The sequence below is a fragment of the Macadamia integrifolia genome, chromosome 3, assembly GCF_013358625.1.
Source record: "Macadamia integrifolia cultivar HAES 741 chromosome 3, SCU_Mint_v3, whole genome shotgun sequence".
NCBI lineage: Eukaryota > Viridiplantae > Streptophyta > Magnoliopsida > Proteales > Proteaceae > Macadamia > Macadamia integrifolia.
In genome coordinates, this window is record NC_056559.1 from 28,322,521 (window position 1) to 28,343,654 (window position 21,134).

Consider the following 21,134-nt stretch of genomic DNA (forward strand, 5'->3'; position numbering starts at 1 on the left):
ACAAAAAAAAAAAAATATATATATATATATATATAACAATAAATAACTCAATTCAATGTTACAATTTACATCCATTTCATTAAAATGTTTGAAGGTAAAGAAGTTGTTTGAATAAAAATTTCGAAAACAAAAGAAAACCATTTATAAATGGTTTCAGTTTTAATATATGAATCCGTTATTAAATGTTTCGATTTTAATTTTACTTAAAAATTTTTGCTCCTAATTGAATCGAACCGTCTACAGAAGAATCAAACTGATTAACTCCCTTAAGTGAAATGATAAGATTTTACCCTCATTGAAAAAAATAGGTATTATACAAAAAATCAAAATGAGCAAATATAAAATTATTTCTTTTTACTAAGCTTCGTTACAACAAGACTTTACAAGGGGTCTCATTATTGAAGTTCAGAATTACATCTAACATATAAAAACTCTCTTTGTTTCGTATCTACACAGATTAGTGTGGAGATTTTTTTTTTTTGGTAGCAGACTAGTGAGATGCATGTTGGCTGTGAAGGTTGTTAAAAAGATTGTGTATTTGTACAAAATGGACCATTACCTAGTAGTGTTGGTCTCACTTATGCAGGTCCTGGGGGATGAGTTGGAGATAGTCCTGACCTTCGGCATATTTTAACAAAATGGCCATTTTCAAGACTCAAATGCAGATATTTGCCCTTGCAATCTTAAACTTTAGCAATGGCCCCTGTATATTGCATATTTGTATAAGGGTTCCAAATGTTGTCTACATCACCAGCCCCTTTGCCCCAATGCTACCCCTGAAAAGAAAAGAACAAGCATAAATCAAAATCAAAGGAAAAGAGATCTATTAATCCTCTTTTGTGTTGGGAACCCCATTAAAAGATTGTGTAAAGTTCAATAATTTTGGGACTCAAATCTTCTGTGACTGGTCATGAGAGGTAATGAGAGGTAGTAAAGATCCAACAGTTGGGAGGGCCCTAATATGCATCCCTACCGTTGAATTTTTGTGCATAATTTAGTCACTCTTGAGGAACAGGGAGTTATTGACAATTTTACTCTGAAAAGATTACATGTATTTATAATGAGATTTCCTTTAAGTATATTTTTTTTCAATAAAGATTAATATTATAATAAGGAAATTTTAAAATCATTTTTCACTTCAAACTTAATTAACATTTTATGGATTCTTAAAAAAATAATAAATAAATAAATGTAAGGGCAAGATAATATGGCCTTTTTTTTTTTGTTAGAATATTATATAGCCAAGTCGAAAAGAATCTCCCTAGCCAAAAACAAAAAACAAAAACAAAAAAATCGAATAGAATCAATTCTGGAAAGCAACAGTACATCTAGGAAAATCGGACGATTAAATTTGAACAGATCGATGTTTATAGACGTACGGCTGAGATTGAGTTGGGCTATTCCATTATCATAGTAGCCCGTGATCGAAATGCCCTCATAAATTAATATTTAAAATAATGACATGAGGATCGTTAGATCTATAAAGGAAATAATCTGATCAGATATTCAGCAATCGTAGTAGACCCCACTTTATATAATAATAATAACTCCTAATGACAATAATCAGAATCGACGTAGACCCCACTCTTCGTGTGGTCTACCTCACTCTTTGCTGTTTTATTTTGAAATTACTTTCATTTTCTCATTCTTTCCACCATTAAACGTTTGGGGCTTCGGGTAATAGTTAGGCTTCCCGGAATCTCAAGTTCTTGCAGAGATAGAAGGAGATGAGGATGGATCTAGAAGCAGTTCGATCGATACTGTCTAAATCAGTATTCAGAGATGTAATGGCAGCAGATGCTTGTGATTACCAGAAGGTATTCGACTCTTGATTCTTCCTCATCTTTCGTTCTTTTTGTTAGGCTAGCTTTGCCTCTTTTTCCCTGCGATTTGCTTCTCTGTAATGGAAACTATCTTCTGGATTAATTAGTTAGATAACAAACGATACTCTTTTGATGTTCTTTTATTAGATCTACCTTCTTTTATATTGTTTCCCTTTTTCTGCTAATCGTCTTTTTAGTTTCTGTTTTTATTTGTATTTTGTGGATTCTCTTGAGTATACAATGTATTCATGACTTTATTGTTGATATGAATTTCTGTCGGCTGCTTTGAGTTATTGCTTTGCGTTTGGTTCTTCAACTTCATGAAACAATGAGAATCGAGACCACATTTATCAAAATATGCGTGAAAAGAAAACTAGTGTCTGGAGATACATCCTGCTTATTTAATATGTTAAATTCAACTGCAAACACTACTAAAGCTCTTTCATTTGTTTGTGAAAGAGAAAAAGTGGAATTGATTAAACAAGTTAAGAAATCCATCCTTTAGAATGCAGAATATATGATCAAATGCCTATTTAATTTAACAGGTGCTGATTTAGTAAAAGAAAAACACTCGCCTGAATGGTTAAGGCGTGGATTTATAATATTAAAAAGAAAAAAAGGGGGAAAGAGAATACTTGACCTAAATTTTACTTTATCATGAGTTGCTTTGATCGGTAATTTTAGTTTCTCCTCTATTTATATTCTTATTCTTAAACTCAAAAAGCATTTCTTTTCCTATCTCTTTTCTATTTACCTTATAGGATTAGCTTGTCCTATATTTTCTATTCTTAAATTCAAAAATCATATCTTCTGCTGGTTCTTTTGTTATTCCTTAAGAGAAACTCCATCTCCAAGGTCGATAAAATCATTGTTCAAATATCCCCGCATATTATTTTCTATTATTAAGATGCCCCAATTTTTTTTAATGCAGTTGATAATTGTTTTTTTTTTTTTTTTTTTCAATTCCTTTTTTGGGATATTGGGAATAGAAATATGGATCAACTGATTGGTTGGGAATCCATTTTCATGCCATTAACTGAGAGTGGATTGGAAATTGGTAATCTTGAGATCAAGAATGTAATGGGGTATTATAATCACTTAAGGATTAGGGTTACAAAACCTCATGTAATCTAAGATCGTAGGGATTAGGGACTCAAAATTGAAACCAGAATTTAAAAACTTCCAAATAGCAACCATGATTTAGATATTCATAAAATAAGAAGTTGCAAAATTAGTAACTATTAAATCAGGAATGTACGACCAGATTTGATGTATTGAGAGGAATGTTGGGTAGTTAAGAAGCGTCATATAAATAAATTAAGTGTAGTAGAGGTGAGGATGTTGAGATGGATGTGCGGCAATGGAGTTGCCCCGATACATGATAAACCTCGAGAAAGTCGTTTGAGGTGGCATGACTAGGTTCAACGGAGGCCTTGGGATGCACAAGTATGGAGGAGTGATCTTATCAGATTGACGGAATTAAAAGAGCTAGGGGCAAGCCTAAAATGACCCTAGGATAAATAGTGAAGAAAGACATACATAGTTTAGGTCTGGACTCAAGTATGATCTCGAATAGAGCTGTTTGGAGGGCAACGATTCATGTAGCCTACCTCATTTAGGTGGGATATTGCTGAGTTGTTGTTGTTGTTATGGTGTTCTTTTCTTTTTACTATTATCATTATTTGTTTGGATCCATGTAGTCGACCCCATTTAGTTGGGATAAGGACAAGTGGTGTTGTTTGTTGTTGTTTTGTTTCAAATCGGGAATGTAATGGAGTATTCTAACCATTTAAGGATTAGGGTTACAAAACCTCATGTAATCCAGGATCATAGGGAATAGGGACTCAAAACTGAAACCAGAATTTAGCAACTTCCCAAATAGAACCCTTGATTTAGAAACTCATAAATAGCAACTTGCCAAAATTAGTAACTATCAAATAGCAGCTAACAAATTTAAAAGGTAGAAAATAGGAACTGAAACTAAAATTAGAAACAAAAGACAGAATTAAAAAGTAACTGAAATCGTAAGTAGGAACCAGATTTGAAGAAATCAAAGGGTAATTAAGATAGTAAGTTGCTGAAAATAGAAACTCATATTTAATAACCACAAAAGAAAAAACCGCAATTCAACTCAACTCAGCCTTATACCAACTAAGTGTGGTCAGTCGAAACAACGACTAGTGAGAGAAACAGCAAGTGAAACCAAAATAGAAAGTGAGAAATGAAATTAGTCACTAAGGAAATAATTTAAGAAGAGGGTATAGAAATAGAAACTAGGACAGGTGTGATCTGGAACTTAATGGGAGAAGGAGAGAGAAGGAGAAGGAGAAGGATATGAACTAGGTTTTCCACCTCGAACTTGACTGTCATCTCATCTGTCCAACTTAGCGTCCCATAAAGGATTTCACTGCCTTTGACAACAAAGGAGTTTTGAGTCTTACGGAAATCAATTAGTGTAAAGGTTAAAAAATTGTTCAAATCATTTGTAGTGGGTATGATCCCAATGCTTTATTCATAACTTCGTGGAAATAAGAAAATAGGAAAATCCTTATCTATAGTAAGGAGAATCCCTTACAACTTAAGTCTTGTTCAAAATAGAAACTATTCGAAAACTTTAATAAGGCCAGATTTGGTATGATTTCTATTTCAATTTCGAATTGATTTCATGAAATATTCAACAAATAGATTTTTGGTCAAGAAATTGAATTGTTTTGGATGCATCAATCTGAAATATTTCAGGAATAAGAAATCCATTTGGTAGTTCGATTTCTCAGAATAGATTCTCTATTTTGTTGGGAGAGGCTGAGAGGGTGGTGGGGGCGGGGGCGGATGGGGCAGGGCTGGGTAGGGGTGGTGGTGGTGGCATATTGGTGGTGAGATCATTGGGAGAAGAAGGGTGGTGTTTTATTTTTACCGTCAAATTACTGCTTTGCCCATCAAATTAAACATGTGCTCATTAAAGAGCAAGAGAGAAATCACTTTCAATTTCAAAATTGAAACAACTCCTCATCTATTTCAGAATTTATTTTCAATTTGATTTCTATTTCACTGAAATAAAATGTAAAAATCAAACTAAACAATTTCTAAAATAGAAATCGTCCCATGAAATTAAAAAAGAAATCATACTGAGTTAGGCTTAAATAGAAACTAGGGGGCTGGAATGTTAGACCCTTGTTCAGCCTTCTAGAAATACTACTAAGATAAAGAATACAACTTACTAAATAGAAACATTCTACCCAAAAAAAAACTTACTAAATAGAAACTATTACCAATCCCGTATATGACTTAAATCCCCAATATTTGGGCTTATAGAATTGGCCCATTACAATAGTAAACCCAAAAACATTAAGCCCATGACTTATATAACCCATTGGAGACTCAAAATTAAACATATGAGTCCATTATTGGTCCAGTTTGATGACCTGGTTTGTGGCTGGCCTTATTGTTCTTTTGAACTATACATCAAATCTCCTTATCTTGAAAAAAAAAAAAAACTCGTCCGCAAGTTTTGTAGTGATGCTGAATCAAATCCGCATGATCATCCTTCATTTTGAAGTAGAATTGAGCAACCCTTGATGGCGTCCTGTCAACATAGTGGCTTCATTGTCCCTCCATAGCTTTGATACCAATTAAAATGGGGTAGTTTTATAACCTAAAGATTAGGGTGGAAAAAACTCATGTTACTCCAGAATCATAGGGAGCATACGAACCAAAACCAGCAACTGAGATTTAATTAAACAGAGAAAAGACAAGTCTGATGTGGCCAAAATTAAAATGGGGTTATCACCTAAAGATTAGGGTTAAAAAACCTCATGTTACTCCAGAATCGTAGGGAGCATACGAACCAAAACCAGCAGCTGAGATTTAATTAAACAGAGAAAAGACAAGTCTGATGTGGCCAAAATTATGGTTGAGTGGACTAAGAGGGAAGGAGAATAAGCCCTTAAGTTTGAACCAAAACCAACGGTCGAATTTGAGCATATTAGGAGATTACTAAAATAGTGACTTCGTGGAAATTTGGAGTCGGATTTAGAAATATCAGTATAACCAAGGATCGAGAACTTGATCTCGAGGCCGGTTTTGACCCAACTTGAAACTGAGATATGGGTGGAAAAGTGATGTTTTCTGGGCAAAAAACAATGTGTCATGGGCTGGTCGAAACTACCGAAATTGGGCTGGTCAAAATTGGTTTAAACTTGGCATTTTCAGTCGAAACTACCAAAATGTATATGGCCAAAACCAGGTACAAAGTCAATTGGACCATACATCTCATCTCAGCCAGCTCAAAACCACAAAATTTCGGTTAGAACTATGAATGTAACAGTAACTAGAAGGGAGAATAATTTTACCAAAAAAAAACCTAGAAGGTAGAATAGCAAGAGAAACCAAAATAGAAAGTGAGTGAATGGATTTAGTAACTAGAGAACCAGCATGGAAAGTGGATATAGAGAATGAGAACTTCCGAAACGTAATTAGAAACTAGAGAACAACAGTATATAACTCACAGATTAGTAACTAGAACCACAATGAAAACTTGATAATAGAATTAGAAAGTAGTGCAAACATAATAGTAAGTGTTTTGCAAAGTAGTAACTAAAAGGAATACTAGAAACAAGGCAAAGAATGGTGCTGCGAAAAGATTCAAACTATGTCAGAATACTACTATCAATGATAGGAACTGATAGGAAAAATAAGAAGATATCACCAAGAACTTCACTGCATGTCACAACAAAGGAGTTCTGAATCTCAGAAATCAGCGAGCATAAGCTCAACAAATTGTTCTAGTCGTTGGTAGTGGGTATGATCCCCTTTTCTTTATTTTTAACTTCATGGAAATAGGCAAAATAGTAAACTCCGATGTATGGTAGGGAGAAACTATTGCAACTTAAGTCTTCTTCAAAATAGAAACTATTCTTGAACTTCAATAAAATGGATTTAGGGACTGGAATATAGGACACATCTCTGCCTTCTAGAAACACTAATAACATAAAGCGTACAACATACTAAAATAGAAACTAACACTAATCGTGTATAGGACTTGAATCCCTAATATTTAGGCTTATAGAAATGGCCCGTTACTATAGTAAACACAAAAATATTAAGCCCACGGCCCATATAACCCATTGGACACTCAAAATTAAGCATATTAGTCCATTCTTTGTCTAGTGTGACGGCTTGGTTTGCTGCTAGCCTTATTGTTCTTTTGACTGCATCAGAATGTTACTCCTTTCTAAATGGCTGAGATGATTTCTCAAGGAGCCACAAGCGCTACGGCACTTGGTGATGAGATCCATTATCCATATATGATTTACCTTTGGAGGTTGGGACTCTAGCCTCCCCACTGGGTTTCTAGGAAGCGAGATGGAGGACTTGAGGAATAGAAGAAGCTGTTTGCGATTTTTCGCTGTTAGGGGGGACTGATTGCTGCTAGCTAGTTCTTGGGGGAGGTTGATTCAATAGTAAAAGAATAGGAATAGAATGCGCACAAAGAAGGAGCTCGAGTGACCCTTAGTGCCCCTTGGAAGTCTCCTGCTTTTTTTGATCAAGTATGATGTTGGTAAGGGTGATAGAATCAGAATTTTGGAAGACATGGTATGGTGTGGTATTGATCTGTTTAGGATAGGTTTCCTATACTGTATTCAGTCGAGTTTTGTATTTTGTTTGTTGAACTCAGGCAGTCACTTGCAACCACATGCACTCACAATCATGTTGCCAGGTCTACCAGATGTTCCAATGCGTTCCACCCTGCTGGGCACATCACAGATATCCACACAACCACAACGGCACAATGACAACCTGAGTTCAACAATGTCGGTTGCGGGAGGGGTAAAAAATTTAGGTTCCTAGTGTCCTTGCATTTGTTAAGCATCTCAAGTGATATTCATTTCTGATGTTGAAAATAGGAGGTTTCCTCTAGATCCTTTTCCATTGTTTTACGTAATCTCTTTAACCTGGAGGATCCAGAATGCCCTTGGGGTCCGTAATCTTATAGGGGCAGCTGGAAACCTGATGCCCCACCCAAGTGCAAGGCATTAGGATGGTAGTAGCTCATAACAAAGTTCTTAGAGGAGGCATTTAGGGAGAACCCTATCTCATGTCTGCCTCTTAGAAGAAGAGATTTCATGCAAATTGGATCCTTCCTTTAGATGTAATTAGTTGGATGTGATTTTGGTAATTCTTCCTTTAAGCATTCCATTGGAGTGGCACTCTTGTAGTATGCTGGTGCATTTGGGAAGAGAAATTATTCTAGATTATTCGGTGATGGTTTTTCTTCTCTGGAGGCCGTCATAGAGAGATACCCATCAGAGTGGCTGCTTGTTCACAGGTGTTCCTTGCAGCTATCTTTCCAGGATTGGGAGAAGGCTATTATTTCAAGGAATATTGAAGACAGAATGTGCATGAGTCCCCCCCAACCCCCTTTTCTCTTTTCACTGGTTCTTTTAAGGAATGGATATTCCCGGAACCCAAAAAAAATATCTTTTTGTGTAAAGCAACATTGATTCCAATGGATAAATTGAAGTTTATGTGGGCATTGGTCACTAAACAGAAAGGAGGTATAAAAGGAAAGTGATGACAATCTGGTCCATCTATGGAGGTTATGTATCAGATGGGACAAGCTACCATGAGATATTCATCTCATCATAGTCTTTGGCAGGCTAGGAAGATTACGCACTTATTATGAAGTGCATAGGTTTGAGATCTATAACCTCCTCAAAATGTTAGTCTCTTCGCTCTCTTCTTTAATATTTATCAATGAATAATGTCTTCCATAAGAGTGTTTCTGCTTTGTGCGTATGTATCATCATAAAACCCACTCCTCACAGAAGTATAGTCCTGATAGAATGGAATAGCTTGGCATATTTTGTAGTTGGATATTCTGTGACTGCATACTTGTGCAGGAGTTGCTTGCTCAGGCACCCTCTACATCCAATCAGTAGGTTGATTTTGATGGGTTGATGGATGTAAAGTTGGACAAAATTTCTTGCTTCTGTTTCTCGTTCTCTTTCTTCTTCTTCTTTTTAACATTGTAGCCTAATACGGTTAAAATTGTGATCCAGGGCAGGAAAAATTGCATGCTGACAGGATTGCAGCCCTTAAGGTTAGACACAAACTCTGTAAATGTATGAACTTTTACCGTCTAGATAATGGGAAATGATGTAATACATTGTACTGAAATTTCACAAGACTTGCTCCTACAGAGAAGCTTAGAAAAGGCAAGCAGGTCCATTGCGACCTAGTGGTCCCGGGTTGGAGTCACGAAACAGCCTCTCCACGAAGAGGGGGTAAGGCTGCATACATCATGACCCTCCCCAGACCCACAAGTGGCTTTCCCATTTCTTTACAATGTTCCACATTATTCAATCAGGCCCTATGACCATAGCAGAATAAACTTTTGTGAACAATACAACAAGCATTATTACAGTAAGTGGAGAAGTCATATTGATGTGAACTTTTGACACATTCCAACATGATAACAGGGTTATGTTATCTGATGTATGGTGGATATTAGGGTTTGCAGAAACCTAGAGTTCTATATGTATGATGCATGAGCAATTCTATTTGCAAATTTATGTGAATACGCTGATGTCCTGTAGGATAATGGATAAGCATTGAAGTCTCCTGCACAAGGTACATTGATGCCAAGTTCATCAAGCAGGACGCTGAGGTTGGTTTATGCTGCCCCCGCATCATCCTCTGCCACTGCCTCGGTGGTTGAGGATTAAATCTAGCTCAACTACCGAAGTTTTGTTTCTTTAAACCTTGGCAATTACCATCCACTGAAAAATCCTCAATAGCCTGTAGTAGTGTCTTGAAAAGCAGTAAGGAGAAACTGATTTTTTGTCAATGCAGAATGAACCCTTCGTTGTTGCCAACCTTGAAGTCAGAACTCTGCTGTAGCATAACCTTCAGGTGAGGACTTCGATATTACTTCACATATTTTTATGTAGCGATTTAGTACACGGTAATGGTGTTGGTATCGGTCACCGCCAATACTGATACTGGTATGGATTGGCGATTTTTACCCTCAAGATTCTGATACCAATATGGTACGGGATCGCGCCGAATCCTAAATCCCTGTTTTTATCTCCATTGCATTTTTGAATTAGACGTCTTGATGCTTATCAAAATAAAATTATTATCGTAAAAGATGATACACATGCATAATGCCTATGGGATCAGCGATTTATAATCAGTATCAGATAACAATCCAATACCGATCCAGAATGGCCATTAACAAAGTGACACATGAATGCCAATTCCAAAAATAAAATAAAATGGTACAAATTGCTGTTGAATCAGTATCAAACTCCACCGATATCCATACGAATTGGCCAATTAGGCCAAGCCATTACTGTGTTTTTCAAACCACGTATGGATCTCTTTCACCAGAAACACCCAAATGAGTTAAGGCAAACGTTTGGTGCCAATGCATCAGAACGTTGTTCGATAGACCCCAATGTAACTGAGGTTACTGTTTTGGGTACCCAAAGTAACAGCAAACGCATTGCAAATTTCATCTCTTTCAGAAAAGGGATTGCAATAGAAAGGCCCTGGTAGCAAAGATGATTTCACAATACATACTTTTAGAGACTTAATCACAGAACGGTAATACTTTCCTCCATTTGTTATGTGATATCCCATGTTTGGTGCAGCATCTCAACCACCATATTTAGCACAAAGAAGGATAAGATGAAGAACACGAAGACGCAGATGAAGCCAACGGAATATAGCAAAAGAAATGCTTTTTTTGGTTTCAATGGATCTATAACTTTTAAAACTCTTACCTGTTGTATTTTTTTCCTAAAAATGTAAATAGGTTTATTATGTTGCAGAAATATTTGTTTAAATTAATTAGGGCAATATGCTCCACATGACAAAGGAGTCATTGTGGTTGTTGTTGATGATGATGATGATGTGTGTAGTACATCATCCCCATAGGTTGAAGCGGCCGGAAACTTGGAGGTACAGGTGGTTGCTGGATCAATGGCATTTGTTGCTGTACAGTTGGTTGCTGAATCAATGGCATTGGTTGCTGCGGGGTTTGGGGAACTTGCATCTGCTGAGCCAATAATGGCGTTGCAAGCCTTGTAAGTGGAGGTGGGGGTGGACCTGGTGGTAGAGGTGGCAAGCTACCATACCCATAAGGCAATCCACTGGTGACCCCTCCTGATGGCTGCACATATTGCTGGGAAGGAGGGTTTTGAATCATATGATACTGAGTTTGGGCACTTGAAGCTTGGGCTTGTATCAGTGGTTGGTGAACCAAGGCTGTTTGATAAGTACCAGCAAGCTGCTGAGAATAAGTACTAGAAAGTTGCTGTTGCTGTGAAGGAGTAGCAACATAGACATTGGAATCTGCAACAGGCATGGGATTATCAAATTTAGCCCTTGTATCTGTAAATGAAGCAACTGGGGCCAAGCTAAATGAATTTGAGGGAGTTGAGGATGTGGTCAGTCCAGCATTTTTTGCCGCCTCTGCTGCGAATGTTGACAGAACAGAAGACATGATAGATTGTGAAGAGGAAGAAGCTGCCAACTTATCAGCAACCTCAGCTGCAATTGCTGCAGCTGACTTTTTTGGTGCAACTTTTTCACCTTTGAGCCGCTTCCGCATGTTGACGGATTCCTCCACTTGGGCTTGCGCGACCTAACCAATTCATAATATGCAAGACATTAATGTTAGTAGAAACTAATACCTTTTGCCTCCAATATATTTTCCAGAAGACTTCTGAATTCTGAGAAATAATATCACTTGCTTTGATAATCATCTCCCATAAAAATAATAATAATAAATGAACCATATATCATGCAATGCAAAAATATGATAACTAGTACAACACAGAATGAATGTGAATGAAGGTTCTGCATGCTATCACCTAGAAGTAGAACAACACACCCAACACTACCTGCTGCCATATGGTTGATCATGTGGGCTGAAGACACAGAGGTCCCCAAGGTCCTCTGTTCACCTGTCGAGTTTCAGCCCGATCCATGTTTGCCAATTGGCAAAACAAACAATTGAAAAAATCAGGGACAATCAAAGAGATCACAATGGTGGCAATGTGGCATGGACATATATGGAAGGGTAAATCCACATAATTTCTTATATTGACTCTAAAATTTGGCATTTGGTCAATCCACATAATTTCCTAAGCATCAAATAGTAGGACATTTGACATGTGGTCTATCCACATCATTCATTACACCGTTCAGTGCATGCTACTGTCATTTCAAAAGTCGAAATATCTGAAATAGTTCTAGATTAAAGCTGAAATTCCATTATTCAATACTGCACAGGTTTGAATTGACATAAACCACATATTATCAATATCAAAATAAAAGCTTCTAAAAAGAAGGGTCTTGAGTCGCTAAGAATCGAGTAAAAAAACAATATGAATCAAATAAAATTGAAATGGTTTTGATCAGATCACATCTTGAGACCTATATCACCAAAAACACGCAATGTGCATCTTTGAGCATTTTCTTTGGTCAATGGACCCCCCCCCCAACCCAAAATATGTGTCCGGTACTTCAACAAATCCTCCTAGACCAACTAAACCTTGAGGAGATTCCATTTGGAACTTCATTGAATTGTTCGTGGACCGATGAGATTTTAATAGGAACATTTTGCCATTTGCCATTTGATATTGACCATATTGTTAATATAATCAGGACATTTCAGCCTCTATGAGCGGTGTAAAAAATTCTACAGCAAAAGGTACCCCAAGATTATATTAACTTTTCTCCGCAACACCAAGTGAATATAAAAGCAGTAGTATATATTTTTTATGGTATGAAAATTGGATGTATTTTATCCTTCACTAATAAAGAAATGGGCAGGGGAAAATTTATTCAAAAAAAATGCCCCATGGAAACAAGGGATCCAAGGTACATGAGACATACCTGCAATTGAGTGCGAACATTCTCCAATTCGGATTCCTGAACAAATTCACCAAGTAAGTTCTACATTCAAGAAGGGAATGGCATCAACCGGATCCCACCTATTTCTAGACAGATTAGAACCTTTGAACGTTCTTGAAGAATAATGATGGCAAATTAATGATCCCATACCTGCACATGTAGTGCCTCTCTTAGTTGAGAGACTAGGGCCACTCTTGTTTCTTCAAATGATTTTAGTTTTTCAATGCATTGTTTCAAAAGGTTTTCTTCCTCTTCTACTTCATTTGCCAAACTTGTCCGCTTGGGGTCATTCCCCGCTGAGGAAAAAGTAAGAGAAGCAAAATGTCATGCAAATTGCAGTACATTCAATCAAGCGACAAGTAATATCCAGCACTTCCAGCAAATCCAAAGAAGAAATGCATACCAGGCAGATCAATGAGTGGTTTCTGAAAGGCCACCATGACAAATTTAATTTGCAGTTGTTAACTACATTTTATTTCAACTTACTTCTCTGCAGAACCTCCAATAGCCAATTTCTGGTTTTCAAATGATTATTTTCAAGGTCAGATCTATGAGAAACTTTCTGAGAAAAAAGAAAGAGATCCTTTTTTTGGGGGGGTGGGGGTGGTGGTGTGCTAAAACTTTAAATACTTAAAAAAAAGAAAAGAAAAAAGGGAGGGCATAGAAAAAGACAAGACAAGCCTAGGGTTCTTACAGTTCTTATGGAGCGTGAATCCCTTTTCATGATTCTAACAGAGCGTGAACGTTTTCTGCCAAGCTCCAGAGGAGGCAGAGGCTCATTTCCGAGCATTAAATCCTTAAGGCCCCGAGCTCGTCCAAACACTCTCCTTTCTTCCCAGATATTAACCTAGCAATTATTAACACAATTTGATAATTGGTCTATTGTACATTTTAGTGTTTTCTTAGAAAACCATGTAGCAAATAAAACTAAGCTGCAGCCAAAATACTGGCTTTGCAATTTTTCCAGTCATATTATTGAACTAGCCTAATTATTAAATTAATAGCCTACAATGACATTAAGGATCCAACAAATATAAGGTTTAAAATAATAGCAAGAACAAAGATTGGTACAAGGAAAAGGCAAATGTTACGTGACGTCAAGAATTAGTTTAATCAACTTATCACCAGCACATCCAATTATCCCTTCCAGGTCCAAAGTAAATTGTTAACAATTTAGGATACAAACTTCAACCTTCAGCACAGGGTAACAATGTCATGAGAATATGTAGCCTAACACTAGTTAAAAACAAAGGAATCTGTTATGGGTGTATCTGCTCATTCATCATTTTGTGTGAACTGCAATATGATGGACATTTAAGATATTTGAATCGGGAAAAAAAATCAACCATTTGACAATGGCAATGTAAAAGCTGTATAAAATTTCACAAATGCATAAAACTAAACATAATGATTCATCCAAGGAATGCAACATAAATATATGATATATGTCTGACAGGAACCACTGGCTCCATTTGTTTCAACAAAAAAATTACTTCCCCAGGAAATAAAATTCTAATTAGGAAATTTACTTTTTAACTATTTGCCATCTGTTTTTTTGCTTTTCTATTTCTTAATTGTACATGGAAATAAAGAATATTTTGGCATTAGAGATTGAGGACGAGTCCAGTCATATTATGGGGTGGTGGTGGTGGCAATTGTATGATTGATGAAGATAGAACCACTTCTCAAAAATAACATCCAACAGGCTTAATTGTAATTTTTATTTGCATTTACACCTTTTGGAAAGATCTGCTAACATAGTTCTTGTTTTGGTGAAGGAAGTATGCTGCCTTACCAATAGTTGAGACTTTCTCCAGCTGCCTATCGGATCAGAACAGAGGAATAACTTCGCTAGAATTGCAGTCTACCCCGGCCTGAGTTGCCAATAGATAGAAAGTTTTTGGGAATGTACTATTCAATTACCTACCCGACTCAGAACCCACTATATCAAGGTTGAACTTGTACTTGCTTAGAAAAAAAAAAGTGAGGTTTTTGCTCTAAAAGTCCATCCTCAGCTTCTATTGGAGGTGCAGCGGGTCGAATCCATTCAGAGGGGGAGCCGAGCAGGGAGGCAAATCAAGGGAAGAGCGGAAGAAGAAAATTCTGTAAGCTAGGCAGCTGTATTGCCAAATTTTTGTATTGCATTTTATACAAACAGTTTCTGTTCCTTTCTATCCCTGTAAAATATTTCTTTTTCGTTTTAAGACAATTCCTTTAAAATATTTTCAATTGAAAACAAATAGAACCTAAAAGAAACAGATGATAATAATAAGATTTCTGAAGGGGTCACTGGTTTTTGTGATTTTCCTAAATGAAAGCTTGCTGGTACAAAAATAACAAAGGACGTAAATTATTCACCAACAAGCAAAAGGTCATAAGATAAAAGATTACATCTATGGTACCTCTGCCTACCTCTCAGGACTAACCAAGGTGCTTTGGACTCCACTGTGGGTAATCTTTGTGGAAAGAAGTTTACTGCTCAGAAGAAGAACATCTTGTTGGAGCCCAGTGCTTGCAAAAAGAATCACCTAATAACCTCACAGTGTGTTCAATCTCCAAAGAACACATCATTCAAATTTATGGGAATCCAGAACAAGAATTTGACACTTCATGCAAATGTGGATGATGGTCTCCTGGTTAGTGGTTACAACTAAGTTGATTGCATTTGAAGAGTCAAACATGTGCAGATGGGTCGTGGTTACTATTAGAGTTAAGTATGTGCAGATGGGTGGAATTATTTCATTTCATTCGTTCCTACTACTACAAATTTTTCTTGTCCTTGTAACCAAATCAGCAATATTCTTCTCCCTCTAATTCCATTCATTAATGTTCCTAAAAAAACTGAAGGACGTATTAGTAAATATTTTCTCCACTAAAAACATATTATCCAAAAGTGGAACATCTATCCTTCAAGATCTTGTATCGTCTATATGAAAGAAATATCGAAAAAATTATTTACCATAAAATTAAACTTGGTTACTCATAATCATATATTGGTCACAATAACTTCCTTACATATCCATAGATTTTCAACTTATTAGAGCTCATATATTTACTTTCACTGGTGTATTTCTTTTGTAATAGTGTGGCTTTTATATCCATCAGAATAGGACTTACTATTCCTAAGCTCATCACTGTGTATCTCAAATTTTGCAATGTATGAATGCACATCCACAACACGTATCTTGGAAGGGTATTGAATTACCTATAAAACAAAGATCAAGATCTAGTGAATCCAAGGTGATCTGTGAGAATCATGACCAAAATACTAGCAGCAAGTCAATCTGAGATAGTATTTCTATTTTCTATTCCTAAATTTAATTAGGAGACCAATTCACAGTTCTAATGACCATGAAATGGGATTGCATATGGTCATCCCCACCCCTGAAGAAATGTCAGCGTCTTTCTTTGAGAAAGAAGATTTTTTTAGTCTGGATTTCCTGATTTTAAAGGTGTATTGGATTCCTTCTATTATCACTAGTAGTGTATTCCAAGATCTCAACAAGAGAATTCATGCAGAAACTTATCCTTTCTATCATTATTCTCTATTCCTTTTATTTATTTTTCTTTTTAATTTCTTGTGGGGCTATAGAGATACTTGAACCTCCCTAAATTTTGTTTAACCTAACTATTTTCATCACTGTGAAGTTCTTAAAACCCCATTCTGCTCCAAGTCACAACTCTGATACTCTATTTCAATCTTTATCATAATTACTAACCCTTCACCTATTTGGGTTACCCCACGGTAATCCTTCATCAATTTTAGAGAAGAAAAATCACAATCATTTCAAAAACATAGCAATAATAAAAGTAACATTCAGCAACTCCTTTCATAACCAAGGGTACTGATTCTGTTTGGACTTTGGACAGGAAATAAGGATTTAAAGATTAGTCAATCCAAACAAAGGATTAACATAGATAAGAGGAAAAACAAGCCTCAGCCTGTATAAACAGAAACATCATGACATTCATCCTTCATCACAGATAAACCAAAAAAATCTCTAAAAAGATTTGGGGGAGGGGTAATAATGAATTGGTAATTGTATATTAATCCAGATTAGTCAATCCAAACAAAGAATCAGTCACTTAAAGAGAAAAATCCTGATACTGGTACAGGAACAGCTGATTCACCACACATGATAAATCGGAGTGGTTATGTCGGACACAGATACAGATCAGATGATCCAACCAAAAATAGTGCTGAACTTCAAACCATACTTGAAAATGCGAAAACTAAAAAGGATAAACGTACTTAAGACCCACAACCAGAACTGAGAAATAATAATCTTTAAGGAAGTACACTTAAAATGAGGGAGAACTTGGCGCAACGGTAAGGATGCTCCATTGCGACCACTAGGTCACGAGTTCGAGTCTGGAAACAGCCTCTCCGCGAAGCGGGGGTAAGAATGCGTACATTATGAAACTCCCCAGACCCACAACCAGAACTAAGAAATAAAAATCTTTAAGGAAGTACACTTAAAATGAGGGTGGACTTGGCGCAACAATAAGGATGCTCCATTGCTACCACTAGGTCACTGGTTCGAGTCTGGAAACAGCCTCTCCGCGAAGCAGAGGTAAGGTGTACATTATGAACCTCCCCAGACCCCACAGTGGTAGGAGCCTCATGAACTGGGTACGTCTTTTTTTAAAAGGAAGTGCACTTAGAGTCCACTTTATTAGAATGATATTTTGAGTTGTTTTAGCCACTTAGGATTCTTAAAACTTGGATCACTTCCATAGGCAACTCCCTAGGGTTTGTAACTAGAAGGGAATGATTTGTGATTCCCTTGTGACGAGGCACTTATCCCTCCATTGATATAATTTGGCATTTATCTCCTCTCTAGTCTCATCAGTCAAAAGTATGTCATCAAAGGATATAACTTGGCTAAAATTCGAGTTGTGGGAGTATATAGATATAAAACATATCACCAACCATTAAATTCCATAAACAAATTGGATGCTCCTGAAGCATGGGATTCAAAGAAATGCAATTAACATAAATGCCAAGTAAACCAGATCACCTTCCAGTATTGTAGAATTAGACAGAGGAGACATATATAAGAGGAAACACAAGCCTCAGCCTGTACATACAGCAACATTGTAACATTCATCGCTCATCACAAATACACCCCAAGAATATCTAAAAAGATTTTTTTTGGGGCGGGGGGGGGTAAATAATGAATTGGTAATTGCATACATCAAAAACGTTCTCTCTCTCTCTCTTTCTCTTTTAAAGAGAAAGGGTGGTTTATAGGGCAGTCAACAGTGCTTCGTCAAACAAGTTGCTCTATGTGAAAGGTTTAAAACACATACCAATCTAGATACCACACTCTTCCCACGGTCTTCACAGTTCTCATTAACGTCCTTAATTGCTGCAGGAAGAACCTTCCAAAATTCACTAACAAATTCATTGCCTTTACGCTTGCTATTCTGTAGGATGTCATTGGCAAGATATAGAAATGGAACTTTCTGTGAATTCTCAGAGCTATGAAATTGTTTGTCCCATGTTGCAACAACAAGGTCTGCCTTCTTCTGGTGAAAAATACACCAATGTGACAATGCTAGGGAAAGGTTAAGAAAACATATTCATTTAATATATAAGACTGACTAGACCGTCAACGCTGCTTATACAATAGAAGATGGTGACCAGTGGTTCAATAATCAGAATCTGATCAGATGAATCGGCCGATTTAGATCAGAATAGGCCGAGCTCAATCCCGATTCCGGTCGATCTGGTGTGGCCGATCCATGATGGGTTTCTAGGTTTTAGGCTGATTCCGGATGAATTTGAATTGAAATCAGAATCAGCTGCACCCGATCCAGATCCCAATTCAGAGTGTAATTCAATATGATGATCAAGCAGCACATATGGAAAATTAGATATAACAAATTGGAGCATGCTAATAAAGAGAAGTCTCAACCCTCGTAATAAAATTTTATACGATAAAAAATTTAATTCTTTGAATTAATTCCCATAATACAAGTCATGCTAAAATTCCAATTTCTAACAAGTGTTGTGTTCAGGTGTGAAATAAGGAAGTACCATTGTTGTTGAATCACACAAAAATATCAACAAATAGACAGCAGAAGTTAAATATCACAAGATTTGAGTGTAAATTTAGCCGGAATTAAAAAATACGAACAAAATTATAGAAAGATAGTTTCGGTACATAATGTCAGTAGCTCTTACTTAATTTACTTATTTTCTGGCAACATCCATAAGGAGCTCCAAATAGACAGCAGAAATTAAATATCACAAGATTTGGGTGTAAATTTATCCGGAATTAAAAAATACGAACAAAATTATAGAAAGATAGTTTCAGTACATGTTGTCATTAGCTCTTACTTAATTTACTTATTTTCTGCAACATCCATAAGGAGCTCCACAGCAATCCCTATAAAATTGGTGATCACTTTCAAATATCTATCACATTATGTGGATTCATGTATACCACATCATTCTAGTGCTCTCCTTTTCACTCAGCAGTTCATAAACAACCCATCAATGATGCTGCCAAGTACCATTCTAAACATTTCCAAAAATTAAAATTTAAAAAGCAGCACCTCAAAAGTCACTGAAACTTGAATATATATACATCTGGAACGGCTACATCCAGTATTTACCTCCTTTGAGTGCATATGTGGCAAAATTTATTAACTTTGAAAGGAAGTTAGATGATCAGCAAGCTCTTGATCTGATCCAAGAGGTGACCCCTGAAGAGGTGAGACAAGCTATGTTCTCTTTGAAGGAGACAGAGCTACGACTCTTGGTAGGCGGCAGGATACTAGTGCGCTTTAGTTTTGATCACCATTCATTTGCAATACTTAACTGTAACAGCTGCTGTGACAACCCGGCAAGCTTTATATTTGATATAAAAACTCATCAGGTCTATCCAGGCCAGGGTCTCTAGCAAGTATGCTATATATATATATATGAGAAATTTAGAGTGTTGTGATATAATAAAGTATCAGGAACCATATTACTTTTCTTCCTCTCACATGCAACACTGAATAAAATTGGAACAGTGAACATGGAAAATATCTACATCTGGAACTACTAGGGTATCTCATCATTTCAGATGAAAAAAATGGTCCAAGCATGTTTCCAAAGAAAAGAACATACAGTTCAAATTTTTGTCCCTCCTTGTGGAAAGTTTTCCAATTCTCCTTCCCAAAACAACATGGACTTGCAATAAAAAATATTAAAGAGATCTTTTTGAAAGGATACTTTCGATACACTGCTGGGTGTTGTTAAGCTTAGAAAGCTTGTCCGCAAGTATCTGTTCACTGAATACACTATTCATCCCACCTCAAAAATTCCCCTTTCCCCCACTCTCCAAGGATTAAGGTCCAAGAACAGAAATTTCTCAAGACCACCCTAATTTTCACCCATGCAAACGCTTAATAGCACAGAACCTGTAAAAAAAGCAAATTAAAAATGTGGTGAGAAAGAAGACGAGGAGGGGGGTGAGAAGAAGAAGAAAAGGAGAACGAAAAAGAAAAGAAGAACACTACTTCAAGTCGAAACCATTAATAATCCCTAGAACCCTTTTGAAAAAAAAGAACAGTTTTACATGCAAACTTCAAAATTCAGCAATCGAAAGAGAAAATAGATCAAACACACCATAAAGGATTCGAAGAAGTAAAAAAAAAAACGCTGAAAACAAAAGATTAAAATAGAAGAAACACATCGGAACCTTAATGAATGATCAAAAACGAAAAGAAAAACAGAAACTTCACGAAAGCAGGAGAAAGCAGAACTCAAAGACTAAAATTTCACCTCAATTCGTCTCTGGCATTTGTAATGTCACTGCATCGCTTGGCCCTAAACCAAAACTTCTGAGATTTAACGTAAGAGAAAAGAAAAAAAAAAGGCAGAACGAACAAAAGAAGTTGAAATGGAAGTCGAAATGCAAGAGAAACCGTAAAAGTTGCAGAGGGTTTTAAGCGTTTAAGGAGGAGGTTTATGGCTTTAGGGATCACTTGACACTTACGAAGTTTCAAAACTTTGGAACAGGGACGCGCATCGCAACTCCGCGAGTGTCCGAGATTTGATTAGAGCCAAGATTCACAGACAAAGCCGTAGACCCCAATCAGGAATCGCTGTTTCGGAATATATTATAATATGAAGCGATTGGATCACCAACACAATTGCGAAAATTTTAAATTCAAACCCATTGGTCTGAGTCAAAATATTGTTTTTCTTAATAGGAAAAAAATAAATGAGTTCATATAACGCAGAGTGGAGATTCCTTCCAAGGAACCAAATCCTCTTCCGCGTGGCAATTCACTCAACGTGTATCTGACGGTTGGGATGTATAATTAATTCTATCGATTATCCCATTGGAGAGGATTTGGGTAGTTCCTTCCATTGCTTTATAACAACCG

General features: G+C 36.6%; 2 protein-coding genes across 22 annotated transcripts; one reads left to right on the forward strand and one right to left on the reverse strand.

Moving 5' to 3' along the window:
• The first annotated feature begins 1,607 nt into the window (after positions 1-1,607).
• LOC122073250 lies at positions 1,608-10,890 on the forward strand. 21 transcript variants are annotated; one of them, XR_006138699.1, is made up of 7 exons: positions 1,611-1,817; positions 8,723-8,785; positions 8,882-8,922; positions 9,023-9,106; positions 9,419-9,489; positions 9,675-9,734; positions 10,478-10,729. XR_006138699.1 is itself a non-coding variant. In XM_042637802.1 (6 exons), the coding sequence occupies exons 1-5, from the start codon at positions 1,728-1,730 to the stop codon at positions 10,380-10,382; spliced, it is 252 nt and encodes an 83-aa protein (XP_042493736.1). In that variant the 5' UTR covers positions 1,608-1,727; the 3' UTR covers positions 10,383-10,430; positions 10,764-10,816. The 21 variants fall into 21 exon arrangements, 4 of the variants coding, with proteins under 4 accessions (XP_042493736.1, XP_042493735.1, XP_042493733.1 ...); XM_042637802.1 differs by lacking the exons at positions 9,023-9,106; positions 9,419-9,489; positions 10,478-10,729 and adding exons at positions 10,352-10,430; positions 10,764-10,816 and having other exon boundaries at positions 1,608-1,817; positions 8,723-8,757; positions 8,887-8,922; XR_006138709.1 differs by lacking the exon at positions 8,723-8,785 and having other exon boundaries at positions 1,609-1,817; positions 8,887-8,922.
• Positions 10,595-20,842, reverse strand: LOC122073251 (regulation of nuclear pre-mRNA domain-containing protein 2-like). Its single transcript, XM_042637803.1, is given in 8 exon segments — positions 10,595-11,472; positions 12,729-12,764; positions 12,897-13,042; positions 13,213-13,261; positions 13,441-13,593; positions 18,060-18,307; positions 19,975-20,162; positions 20,527-20,842. Coding segments are annotated over 7 exon segments (1,473 nt in total). The 5' UTR covers positions 20,051-20,162; positions 20,527-20,842; the 3' UTR covers positions 10,595-10,707.
• Positions 20,843-21,134: the final 292 nt, after the last annotated feature.